General features: G+C 33.7%; 2 protein-coding genes and 1 pseudogene across 3 annotated transcripts; all 3 read right to left on the bottom strand.

Annotated features, from left to right (window-relative positions):
• Nucleotides 1–3,671: 3,671 nt before the first annotated feature.
• LOC110631640 (probable polygalacturonase At1g80170) lies at nucleotides 3,672–9,961 on the bottom strand. 2 transcript variants are annotated; one of them, XM_058128983.1, is made up of 10 exons: nucleotides 7,318–9,961; nucleotides 6,535–6,719; nucleotides 6,093–6,221; nucleotides 5,757–5,927; nucleotides 5,636–5,656; nucleotides 5,318–5,525; nucleotides 4,954–5,035; nucleotides 4,689–4,797; nucleotides 4,416–4,532; nucleotides 3,672–4,272 (listed from the first exon to the last, which is right to left on the bottom strand). In XM_058128983.1, the coding sequence occupies exons 2-10, from the start codon at nucleotides 6,706–6,708 to the stop codon at nucleotides 3,925–3,927; spliced, it is 1,359 nt and encodes a 452-aa protein (XP_057984966.1). In that variant the 5' UTR covers nucleotides 6,709–6,719; nucleotides 7,318–9,961; the 3' UTR covers nucleotides 3,672–3,924. The 2 variants fall into 2 exon arrangements, with proteins under 2 accessions (XP_057984966.1, XP_057984965.1); XM_058128982.1 differs by lacking the exon at nucleotides 7,318–9,961 and having other exon boundaries at nucleotides 6,535–6,964.
• On the bottom strand, nucleotides 7,081–9,391 carry LOC110631642 (pentatricopeptide repeat-containing protein At1g74600, chloroplastic-like; annotated as a pseudogene).
• Nucleotides 9,962–9,989: 28 nt separating the features above from the next.
• On the bottom strand, nucleotides 9,990–12,172 carry LOC110631641 (uncharacterized). Its single transcript, XM_021779549.2, is given in 7 exon segments — nucleotides 9,990–10,123; nucleotides 10,126–10,255; nucleotides 10,339–10,386; nucleotides 10,597–10,701; nucleotides 11,169–11,485; nucleotides 11,789–11,911; nucleotides 12,028–12,172. Coding segments are annotated over 5 exon segments (654 nt in total). The 5' UTR covers nucleotides 11,430–11,485; nucleotides 11,789–11,911; nucleotides 12,028–12,172; the 3' UTR covers nucleotides 9,990–10,013.
• Between the last annotated feature and the right edge of the window lie 265 nt (nucleotides 12,173–12,437).

Genomic DNA, 12,437 nt, shown 5'->3' with positions numbered 1-12,437 from the left:
GGTGGCATTACTTAATTTACTTGAAATTATATCATTTAACCTTGGAAGATGCTTCTGTTTAGCATATGCCAAATCTTCTATTAACATAATTAATTCTTATTTAGTACATATACATAATAAATAATAATTTCATTCTTGCTATGTGGATTTAGTTACTGACAAGCTAGCTGTAGCTTTGAATCATATTTTTATGGATGGCACACATGCACCTCTTAATTAATTATAGAAAAATTATGGGAAAAAAAAGTGATTCAAATGAATCCTGGTAGCTAGCTAGCTTGTAGTTGGAAGATAAAGTTAAAATAAATCATAACACACATAAAATTAAATTGAATTTAGTTAGTTGGAAAAATAAATAGTTTTTGGTGTTCAGTGGGTAGATCACAACACAAAGTAGAGCATTTATTTGTTTATAGGAGAGTTAACTGTCATGCAGGCAAGGATTTTTTTATATAAACTTATTCTTTGCACAAAACCCACCTATTAAATATATAGTTTTCATATATTTATATCTTGAATTTATAATAAAACGGGTTTAAGTAAAAAATTTTCATACAATAAACTAATTATAATCGATCAGCTACATAATAAGGGATAATCCTCTTCCTTTCTCACCAAAAAAGTGAATAATCTTATGAGAAATACATTGAGATGCTCGAACAGGATAATTTCCTATTCTCTGTACCTTAAATATATAAAAAGAGTAATTAGGTAACTTCTGATTGGTGAAAAATTATTATTTTTACTTATATTAATTAAGATTTAAATATTAAAATTAAACTATATGAAAAATATATTTTTCTATTTAATAAAAGATACATTTTTCTTATTTACAAATCATAAAATTGGCATATTAAATAATCCCTAGTGGTACCTTATAAAAATAAATAAATAAACAAAAATAGAAACATTTATGGGTCTCCTATATCTGAGGACATAAAAGCCACAGCTTTCTTATATGAATGCTTTTATTATAATTTAATTGGTGTACATGTGAAAGTATATAAAAGAAGAGAGAGAAGAAATCCCAATATATAAATAAAATGAAAGGCCTTTTTGGCTTTGTGACAAGCAAAGCAAATATGGGTGGGTCCTTCCAGATGATCTTAGCCGTCTTTTTGTCCATATTTGCTCGTGAACTTTGAGTACTCTTGCCAACTTTCCTGCATTCAGATGATTAGGGTTGCTTCTTTTTCCTCCATATATATATATATTCTCCATCTCTTAACTTTTATATGCAGTGATTAACAAAATAGTTAAATCACCTATTAATTTAATTAAATTATTTTTTTATTTTTTCTCATATTTGGTGGGTAACTTGATATGTTACGTTGTTATAATTCTGAAATAAAAGGAAGGATTTCTATATAAATCTTAAGTTACTCAATAATCACTTGCTTATGAGTTGATTAAATAGATTAATTGATTGACTGATAGTGATAATTCTGCAATAATTGATAGTTTTTTTTTATAGAATTGTTTTATAACTATAAAAATGAAAACATTAAAATGGATAGAGTGATAAAAATAATCACTTTTTTTTAAATAAAATTAACTTGTTAAAAATTAAATAAAATAATTGTTAATTAAAAAATAAAATAAATATTTAATAATATAAATTACTAAATTTAAAATAAAAGTATTTTTAATTAATGTCAAAATAATAAAATAAAATTGATAAAAAAATAAGAGGTGAGGATGCAGTAACAATCTAGTTGATATTTTTCTTTCAATAGGGTAATAAATTTTTTTTATATATAATTATTAATAAATTTTTAAAATACTGAAATTCAATATCAATCAAAATCTGATAACCAATAGGAAAAAAATATTAATTTTTCTAAAAATATCACCATACCACTAAAAGAAACTTAAAATCTAAGGGGTCCAATGCCTCTTGTCATCCATGGGTCCTTCTCAATATATATATATATATATATATATATATATATATCCTTTACCAACCGAGGCATGAAAATTCCATGCTTACATTTGTCTTTATGTTAACACAATAATGCACCAAGAAGAAGCAAGAGAATTTCATCAATGGCAATGTTTTTATTTATATTTTTCATAGATAGTGAATCTATTTATTAATATATAAAACAAATAAAAAAAAATAAACAATTCAATATCAGTAAAACTCGAACTCAACTCTAGTTAATTAGAATCCAAATTTCATATATAAAAGGCTTGGTGGGACTTTGATGTGGATAAATTTACTTAATTATATTATAAGATAATCATCTCCATGATCACAAGATTCACGTCTGTCACCAAGTGGTGAGTGGCGACACATGTATGTAAAAGGGCAATAGGAGTCTACATTTTGAGCTTTGGTTACAGTCTCTACACTACTAATAGGCACATAAATGTAAGTACACAATTATATAATTACTATATAAAAAAAAATATAAAATTTATATAATTTGAGACACGAAAGAAGGGTTATGATCTAGCCTGATTTATTGAGTGAATAAAGATATAAAATTTATTTGACATAACTAAGTTCGAATTCTACTCTCTAATCTCCACTGAAGAAAAAAAAGGGTGTTGATCATTTTAAAGATGAAGATATATTGACACATGATGATAATAATATCTCAAATCAAGAGGAACAATGCATCAGATCTTGTAAACCCCAATTTTCTGAGTGTATAATAATCAAGTTGCAAGAAAATAGTATGCATGTGAGTTTGCAGTTGGTGGAAAAGAAACCCATTTTTCTTAAATATTCAGAAAGACAAAGCCAACTTTTGTCTCCACCATTTTGTTTCCATTACAAGTACCCTCAATTCATGGCCCTAAATAAGCCTTACCAATAATGTCACGGATTGCTTTGCGCCCCCAATGCTTGCCTTTGTTCACTTTCTCTCTTTCATTTTTTAATTTCTTTTCTCATCATGAAAGAGACTTCTACTAATAAATTTTAATTTAAAAATTATTAAAATCAAATAAATAAAAATTAGATATGGCTCATCCTGGACAATCCCTCGAATTCAAGCCCCTAACAAAATATATTTTTGATAAAAAAAAATATAATATTATATATATATATATATGATAATTTAATTAAATTCATTCCTTACAAATATTTTATATTGACGAAGCCTTTATAGAACTGTCTAATTCTAACGGTCAATAAATTAAAGGATTTTGGACTTTACTTGATGTTTCCGAATTGTCTTGCTACAATAGATGTATGATTGTCCTTATTCAAGACATTTTTGGATTCTCATATCCAATCAGTTGATGCTGGTTGTACCCTTGGGCCTGATTTGACACATGTGATGGTAGTAATATGGTCCTGATTTGGCATTATATGCATAGACAGAGGCCCAAGGGTTTGTCTATGGCCCAAGGATTTGGCATCAAATCAACTATGGAGTTTGAAGAAACATTTTATTCAACAAAAGCAGAAAGAAACACTATTTTGCTGAGAGTTGAGTTAGTGTGCATGTGTTTGCAGTAAAAAATTTGAGGTGGCCCATTTGTTAGTGAGCTGACCATTTGGGGTCCCGTATTAGTTGTGTGAATGTATGAACTCGTGAGGATCAGCACACTTTGATAAAATTTTTATGATTTTATTGAGGAATATATTCTTTTTTCTGAGTTTATATGTATGTCTTTATCTTTAATAAAAAAAATAAAAAAGAATCACTATTTATAAAAAAAAAAAAAATAGTATAAATCTCAATAACTTTATATTTTTCCTTCAAAATACAATTTTCTTAATGATAAGATTCAGAGAAATTTGTATGTATAGCTAAATATGCAACGTAAAAATCCCATCAATTTCAGCATGAGCACCTCAATCTTCCTCAAGATATCTATGCTAGTAAACTACATTCCAACTTCCCACTTTAGTATATTGCTATATTAAAGGCTATAGTATGGTTATTTTATTTTCTGAAGGAAGGCATGTCAGAGCTCGGTGTGAACAATAGCCTCACTGCTGGATTCTGCAAGCTCTGTGATTTCGGTCTGATCAGTGACATAGTCTTCAGCAATATCTGTCGGACCAACACCACAGTAGTCTTTGTCTTGGGAAGTTAGGCAGTCAGCTGAAGGATGAATAATACCATATCCAAAGCCTTGGGCGGCATTGCAGTAAGTCTCTTCCGTGCCATCTTTCTTCTCTAAGTTGATGTTACTCAGGACTATATTACTACAAGGGACTGTGTCACTGCAGGCAAATTTCATGGCCTTTGCACTCTTTGTGGTGCCAGTAACATTCCGGTACATGATCTCACTTATTTTTACAGCGGATGTCTAACAAGGCAAGAGCATAAGAATGCACATATCAAGATTTCTAATTGGATATTGGTTAGAGTACTAACTCGTGAGATTTTGGACGCCATAATATTAAATGGCACAAATAGCTGAAGTCATGAAAGGGAACTTAGAAAAATTACCTGGTTTGGACAGGCTTTTGGAGAATCACAGTAGAATTGATCAATAATGATGGGATTTTCTACATCTTCCATCCTTACATTTTCAAAACGTATTCCACGAACATAACCATTGCCTCCCTGTAGCAGAAGAAACAAATGAGTTTTTAGTGAAGCTTCAAGATGCACACTTAAAACTACTTGCTTCAAAAACCTAATGCTGAACAGCATTTAGACAGTACCATTAGTTTTTGAAACAGTAACGACTTCCCATCACAATGCTCTGTTTTATATTACCTGCCAAGTCTTAATCCTGAGGCCATTGGTCGTCTCTTTAAGGAATGCTGTATCCAAGACCACTTTTGTTACCATCCCAGTGGAGTTGTCCTTACCAAGACTTCCAATACTGAGTAGAGAATTTGCACCAAAAAAGTCAATAGTGGAAGTAAGAGTTTCAGTTCTAGCTCTTCTCTACTTTATGGGATAGAAGAATGATCAAATTTAGCATATAGTTTCTCTCTTCGTTGAGTTATTGCGTGGGGGTAATTCATATTAATCATACCTGACTCCATGTCCTGGTCCACAATAAATTCTCTTCATCTTGATGCCAGAGCTACCATTGACAATTGAGATGCAATCATCACCTGAATAGCATACGTAACATGGCCATAACAGTCTATCTGTTAGTATCTATCAACAACCATGCAATGGTACAATTCTTTTCCTATAGAAACTTCATAGATGCAGTGTTTCTGAATGTTTTTTCCATGATTAGCGTCTTTGCATGTTTCCCTTAAGGTCCATCTCGTATTTTTGAAATAAAATGCTTATAAGTGTATTAAAAATGTCAGTAGTATCTCCATTTTAACATTTATCTTTTGTACAACAGAAAATGAAAATGGAAGAACAGGATGAGGTTCAAGTACCTGTTCCAATTTTGCAGTCTTGAAGAACAACGTTAGTTGATTCAGATATATGAATTCCATCAGTGTTAGGACTGTCTTCTGGAGCCGAGACTAGTACTTCAGATACTCGCACAGAGGCAGACTTGGAAATCACAAAATGCATCTGTTGGCTGTTTTGGATAGTCAAGCCTCTTACCTTCACAGATGAGCTTGAATCAATAGTTAACGCCTGCAAAAACCTCGTCTGTTAAATTTCACGTGATGAATATTTAGTAGTTCTAGTCCTAGAAGCTTCAATATTTTCAAAGAATGTCACAAAATTAAGGGAAAAGATCATACTGTTGGTGCTCCTCTGCAAGGCTGTAAAGAAATGAAGAAAGAGAACCATGCGTTAATGTTTATTTGTTGATTTGAAGTACTAAAACACAGAAAAAACAAGAGAGTAAATTAGATCAATTACATTTGACTTGTTCTTTTTACAAGATGACGCCCACCATTTACTGCCCGAGCCATCAATAACTCCATTCCCTTGGAAAAGAACTCCATTCAGTTTAGAGAAATCAAGCCAGAGTCGTGGAAGATTTGGATCCCAGTTATTAGGCTCATCAGGTGCTACTATTGTTCCATCTATCTGTACGATAATAAAGAAAATGAAATGTTAACATTGAAGATAATCCTGCTAATAGTATTGATAATAAGCCCAATCGATAAAGCATTCATATAAATAATAGAAGTGAACAATTTTATGGCCCGCACGGTCTGGGTACCTTTAATTTCAAAGAGCATTCACATTTACCTGGATGACCAACCTATCCTCACAAGGCCCCCTAAATTTTGTGGCATTAACTAAATAGCGTTGTCCTGGAGGAACAAAAAAAACTGATTTTGGTGTAGCACAGGCTGTCTGCCAAGCTTGGACAAAGGCCTGTAATAACAAAATAGAGAACTTAATCTCAAAGAAGAAAGAGAAGGCAAATGATAATTTCATTACAAGTTCAACTTTGGCAAGATAAAATTGTCACTATAAGCGTCAATTCCAAGTTTGAACCGCTGATCAATTATATGAGAAAGGAAAAAAGTGCACTAGTCTATAATGCTAATGGTAAATTGTTGGAAGGCCATTAAACTATTACAAAGGACTTCTGACATTCAAACGTGGAGTTAATATTTAAAGCTAAATCACTGAAGTGTCAAATGCTAGAAACCTTTTGAATCACTTTAAGAATTCAAATATGCACCTGAGTGTCATCAGAAACTCCGTCTCCGACTGCACCGAAGCTATCAACGTTCACAAGAACCTTGCGTCCACGGTCATTTGTCCATGAAGGGGTATCGAAAAGTTCCACCTCATTTTCTTCATCTATTTCAAAGCTTTCAAGTTCCTCAAGAATGCCAATGTTGTTAGATACCATGTTTTCTGCAACTGCATGAACCACTGTCAGCAAACCAAGAAAGGAAATGATGAATAATTTATCCATGATTTTGTCTTCTCCGGCTCTTCCGAGACAGATTGATTTGTACAAATCCTTACAAACATTGGGTTACAATTTATATGTCCAGATTATATTTGGAAGTGAAAGGTTTTGAGGGCTATATGGCTTGGCTTAAAAGTGTATGAAGGAACATCATTTTCTACATGCCCACACTTAAAGTACAAGGGAAATGTTTTTTTAAGTTGTTTGCTTTACTCTTCAACCAGTATACAGAAGTTAACCATTCAAAGAGGAGATTTGTGTTCTCTTCCCAAGAGAAAGGGATAAAATATTTTTTGCAAAAGAAAATGCTTTGCAGGCAATCTCATTTCTCTAATTGAAGAATTAAATATTACGTGAATATACAATGTGGTATAGAAATAACACAAAATCCTGTAAAATGCAAGGTCAATTGCCTTATTGAACCTAACAGGGCGGCAAAAAAGCAGATCCTGATAGTCCACTACATGCACACATTATACGCTTCAAGCAAAAGAAACCTTTCCACAACTGATCTATGAAGATGTGAATTTCACAAGAAAGGTTCACCTCATGAAAACGAAGTATGACATTACGAGTGCTCTGGGGCTCCAGGATTGATGGCTGATTTGCTATTGGTTCAGAATTCCAAATATTAATGGCAACAATTTAAATCAATTATACTGTGACCAATCTCCTTTGTCATCTTCCTTGCTATAGCAATCTCTCAAATCTGTACTGAGGCTTCAAATTCCCCAATTTCAGAAAAAAAGTTAGATACTTGCAAATGAACTGTAAAATCTTCTGGATCAAGTTCTAAAAATACTTTTGCTGCTCTTTTCTACAACTTTGCAACAATGAGCTCGACATCACAAATCACCCCTTCCTGGCGCCTGTTGCAGCAATTCTTCAGCTTCATCCAGCAGACCTGCTCACCCCAACAGATCTAACTTACATGAAAAATGCTGTGTGTCTACCCGTCCTCCTTGTGCCTCTACCCCAGAATGGCTGCAACCAGTTAACACACACAAGAAAGTCACTTTATCAGATTTTAAACCCTTTCGGATCATGGCCTCAAAAATCTCCAGAGTCGAGACATTCTCTTCCCAATCATCCATTGGGGGCAAATCCATCGAGATTGATGTGAAACAGAAAATATTTGGGGAAGGAAGTTGTTGAAAAACCTGCAGTGAAAGTTGAACATGACCAGACCAGACCTTGAATATGCATCAATCAATGGATATGAAACTGAAACATGAGATTCAAAACCTAACTTTTTTCCACAACAGTGCACCAATCTGCAGCTGGCTAAGCTTGCTAAAACCAACTATGATAATGCTTTCAACACAGTGGATTAACCTCATCAAGTCCAATTCCTTCATCATTATCAACCACCAAACCAAACATCTGAACTATATCATCAACAATGCCACAGTGCAACAAAGAGGTCATTAATGAGTTACAACACTCCATAGTTGTTTTTGGAAGACTTTCATACACAGATACTGAATTCCACATTTTCCGTACAAGTCAATAGTGCAGATTTAACAAGCACATTCCCATTGTCAAAACCCATCTAACAGTGAATCTGCTTTCCAAACAGAATATTGCCATTCAAACTACATAGATTAAGAACCCCACAAATGAACGTATTGACGGTTCTTGCCCCAAAAATGCACCATGTAAAATAAATCAAGCACATCGAAAAATAATATATCATCTGCATACACTGATAATATCGAATTCCACGATATAACACCCTCTAGAAGAATAGCTTGAAACGATTTCTTTTCTTCACATAAACTCCCACATGTAGAGTAAAAATACACCAAAGCATTAGAGTTCGCCAATCCAACCTTGATCGCATGACAATGCAGCTGTCTCTTCATTGAAAAACTTCTTGTTAGAACATCCATGGATCAAATAGCAAAAACTACGCCCATATGCCTTCAGATCATCCAGTTTCATATCATTGTACAATCCTAAAAAGTCACCAAATCGACCTAGTTCGCAAATCCTGCGTAAAACCAAACTCCTTATCGCTAAATTTCTCCTAGGCAATTTACCAAACAAACTCATCAAGTCCCATACGCATAAAAAGACCAGCAAGTGAACTGCCAATATACAAATTGAAAACGAACCCAAGTTTAATAACTCTCCTGTGAACTTGAATTCCGTCCCTGGAAAACCCGAATCACTACATCTACTTAAAACAGATCTTTCTCTGATTCCTTGTGAAACCATTTCAGAGTAAAGATAAAGAGCCTGTTTGGGGATCCCATATTTACCATGCCCAGAAATCGGCAAGTTATATACAACAACATCACATACAAGCATTTCATCGAACAGACTGAGCAGCATCTAAATGCCAGAATTGATCAAGCCATCAATAATCCTGTTTTTTGGTGTAAATAATCTCAAGGCGATTGGGTTCACTGCATGAATCCAACAGTAGTTTACTGGTTAACGATGATATGTCCAACAGTAGTTTACTGGTTGACGATGATATGGTAGGAATTTCAGTGCCACGGTTTTTATGGTACGGACTAGAGGCAGTAATTTGGTGCTTTGCATTGCTCACGAGCCAGGCATATGGAATGGGATTAAGAGAAGAACACAGAAAAAAATCGTTGAAATTTGAAAATCAATATCATCTTTAAGTTAAGTTGCTGGATTGATGCTTTGCAATTAGCTAATTTGTTACTCAGCTGGTAATAAAGAGGACTTCTTGGAACTGACTTAATTGTTACATCCAGGGTTCCTAATATAAACCATTAACTCTTTTTGTTTTCTTAATTTTTAATCAGGAAGAGAAATTGTGACAGCCCATTTTGAGCCATTCATGAGGAAACAGTCTTTGCTTCGAGAAAACTCCCAGTTGAACCCACCATGAGGCCATTTTGAGTACTGAGGGTGCATTTCAACCATGTGACACATCCCTTGTTGCAAACACAAAACCATCGTTGGGAAGAGGAAAAAAAAATGTACCCAACAAGGCAATATTGCAGAAAATTGTGAAACTGGTAACAAGTATCAATCTTATCCATCAGAACACACATTATAAACTATATGCATACAATGGGAGATTCACCTTAATTATCAAGGGCAACAATTTGTTTGAACAAAAAGGAACGAGTATATCCACAATTGCGTTCCCTTTTTATTATTACTATTATTATTGTTTATGTTATAGATGCAGTTGATGTACAAGCATCAGCACATGATAAACAAACATGAACACAGAAAAACAAACACTCAGATCAATTTTATTGACATGTTGCGGCAATAGCCTCTAAAAGGGACGCTACAAATTGCATTTGAGTTTCTTCCTCAATTCTTGAAAAGGGAGGAACATGCACAAAAAGCGTTTGTGACCCTTCTGTTCTGCAAATCGAAGAGAGTGATAATAGACATAGTTGCATACAAAGCGACCTGCATCATTTGATATTGTCACCTCATAGCCCTTCTTCTTCAAAAACTTCAGTATAACCTCAATAGAGCAACAAGTCTTCACAGACAAATATAACGAAAAGTTATCATAGATGCATACATGTATCATATAATATAAAATAAAAATAGATCATAAAGTACCTCCCTTGTGCAGGAAATTCCTCCATCCCCAGGGACTATGGGATGTTGCTGAAAAAAAGCAACACAAAATCAGTGCCCAAAAGAACAAGCGTAATGTAAAATTGTTTGTATAGGAATGCTAAAAATTAAATCACCCGTTTTGAAAAGCCTGAAATGGCCCCCTTGTAAATAAAATAAAAAAAAAAAAGAAAGAAAAGAAAATATGGCCTTGCAACTTAAAAAGAATACTAGCTCTTTAAATGGAACAAGCAGATTCACCTTAGGTTGCCATCCTAGCTCATCTGGACAACAGAAGGTGGCTTCATTCGCTGCTAGTCTTTCAATGGCAAATCTTACAGCCCCGTTATTCACCCCTAAGTGAAGCTGAAGAAGCAATGAAGGTAAAGTAATTGAATCACAAAAACTCACTCCAGAAAACGGCAATAGTAATAATAATAATCAGCAGCATAGGTTTCTGGACTACATGTATGACTCTTAAATTTTACATAGCCTCTCGAGCTAGCCACAGAAACATCTTATGAACTAATAACCCCTGAGGTTAGGATACTCCAAGTATGATCAACAAGATAAGTGTGTACCATTGAAGGCCTGTGTTAAGTGCGTGTCAAGCTGAATAACGGTTATTAATATCTTTAAATGCTAAATGATGCACAGCATTGGAAACTAATGAAGCAAACAGGAAGTAGACATATATCCCAAAACAGCTGAGGAACTGCAATGCAGAAGCAAAATGAAGAACGGGCAAGCACAGAGAAAACCAACCAAATTAAAGGATCAAAATTATATGCTACATTTCTAAAACCACAAAAAGTTGCATAATTGAAACTGACCCAAACGATTTGTTCGTTTTTGCCATTATTGGTAGCTGCAGTGCTCGATTCCAAGATCTTGTAAAGCGTGGGAAGAGCACCATCTCCAGCAGTCTCAAGAATGGTGCAACTTCCTAGAGTAAGGCCAGCAGGCAACCCTCTCTTTTCAACATAATCCTTCAGATTGTTAACTATTGTCTCTGTGGGATTTTCAGCTACTCCTTGAAACTTCTTAAATCCAGTAACATGAATGACTACATCCTTTGCTCCTTCAGATCCCATCTCCCCGTTTCCGCCTCGAATACAATTCCAAATTTCCTTTAATCAAGTGAGAAAGCCTGTGCGATTCACCAAATCTAATTTTATAAACAGCCAAAAACAGCAAGAAACCTTCATGATCATATACAAGTTTTTTTTTTTTAGCAATAACAAAACCGTTACCACGGAGTCTTTCCAGCTAAAGGTGTTTTGAATTGGCAAAGAATACCATAAAAACAAATTCCCAATATGAAATACCAATAACAAATAAATCCCAAAACATTTCAACTAAATTAGCTTATATATTCCAAACTGAGTTCTCTAAAATCAAAATCACCACACATGTTCAAGTGAGCAACAAGAATTTTTCAAGAATAAGCCACCTGACCAACACAAAGAGTTGCAGTTGCAGAAATAAAACAGAATCGGCCAGTAATCTAAACCAACCCCAATTGTGAACTTCTCAACTCAAAGAATCAGTTCAGAGTTGGAATGAATTCCACTTGCTTCATAAAACAGAAGAGAAATATAAAGGAGAAAAAAAAAACACTGAAACATCAGAAACCAAGAAAAGTGAAACACAAAAGCTGCACAAAGGGGAATTAAGAAAGAGGAAAGCAACCTCGGAATTCACAACCGCTGCCTATCGCCGTTCATCTAGAATATGGAAGGGAAAGAAAAAGAAGAAGAAGACGAGGACGAGTAGGATTGTTGCAGCTATTCATCGACCTCTTATTGGCTTATTGAAAGAGACAATAATTAAAGACCCTCGTTCGCAAATATTTCACGATAGTGCCACACCTTGTTTTTTATGATAATCTTATATAAAAAAAGCTATATATTTAAAATAAAAAATAAAATTAATAAAAATATATCCTTAGAATTTTTATTCTTTTATTCTTCTTTTCACTTTAAATTAATGGAAAATTTTTGAAAATTTTTTAGAAATAAAAAATTTTAATTTTTATATTTTATTCTATTTTCATCTCTAATTACTATCTAAATAACAAAAAAATCAAACAAAAAAAGCAT

This window comes from Hevea brasiliensis, chromosome 10 (assembly GCF_030052815.1).
Source record: "Hevea brasiliensis isolate MT/VB/25A 57/8 chromosome 10, ASM3005281v1, whole genome shotgun sequence".
In the NCBI taxonomy this organism is placed as follows: domain Eukaryota; kingdom Viridiplantae; phylum Streptophyta; class Magnoliopsida; order Malpighiales; family Euphorbiaceae; genus Hevea; species Hevea brasiliensis.
This window is presented reverse-complemented; position numbering and strand designations above follow the sequence as displayed.

Bases quoted from the DNA above. Each gene is read 5' to 3' on its own strand.
- LOC110631640 (XM_058128982.1), bottom strand. From the start codon at position 6,774: ATGGATAAATTATTCATCATTTCCTTTCTTGGTTTGCTGACAGTGGTT. The intron at 5,928-6,092 runs GTAAATGTGAAT...ATTATCGTACAG, and splicing joins AGGATAGGTTGGTCATCCAG to ATAGATGGAACAATAGTAGC. The intron at 4,798-4,953 runs GTATGATTAATA...TTCTCTACTCAG, and splicing joins GGACCAGGACATGGAGTCAG to TATTGGAAGTCTTGGTAAGG.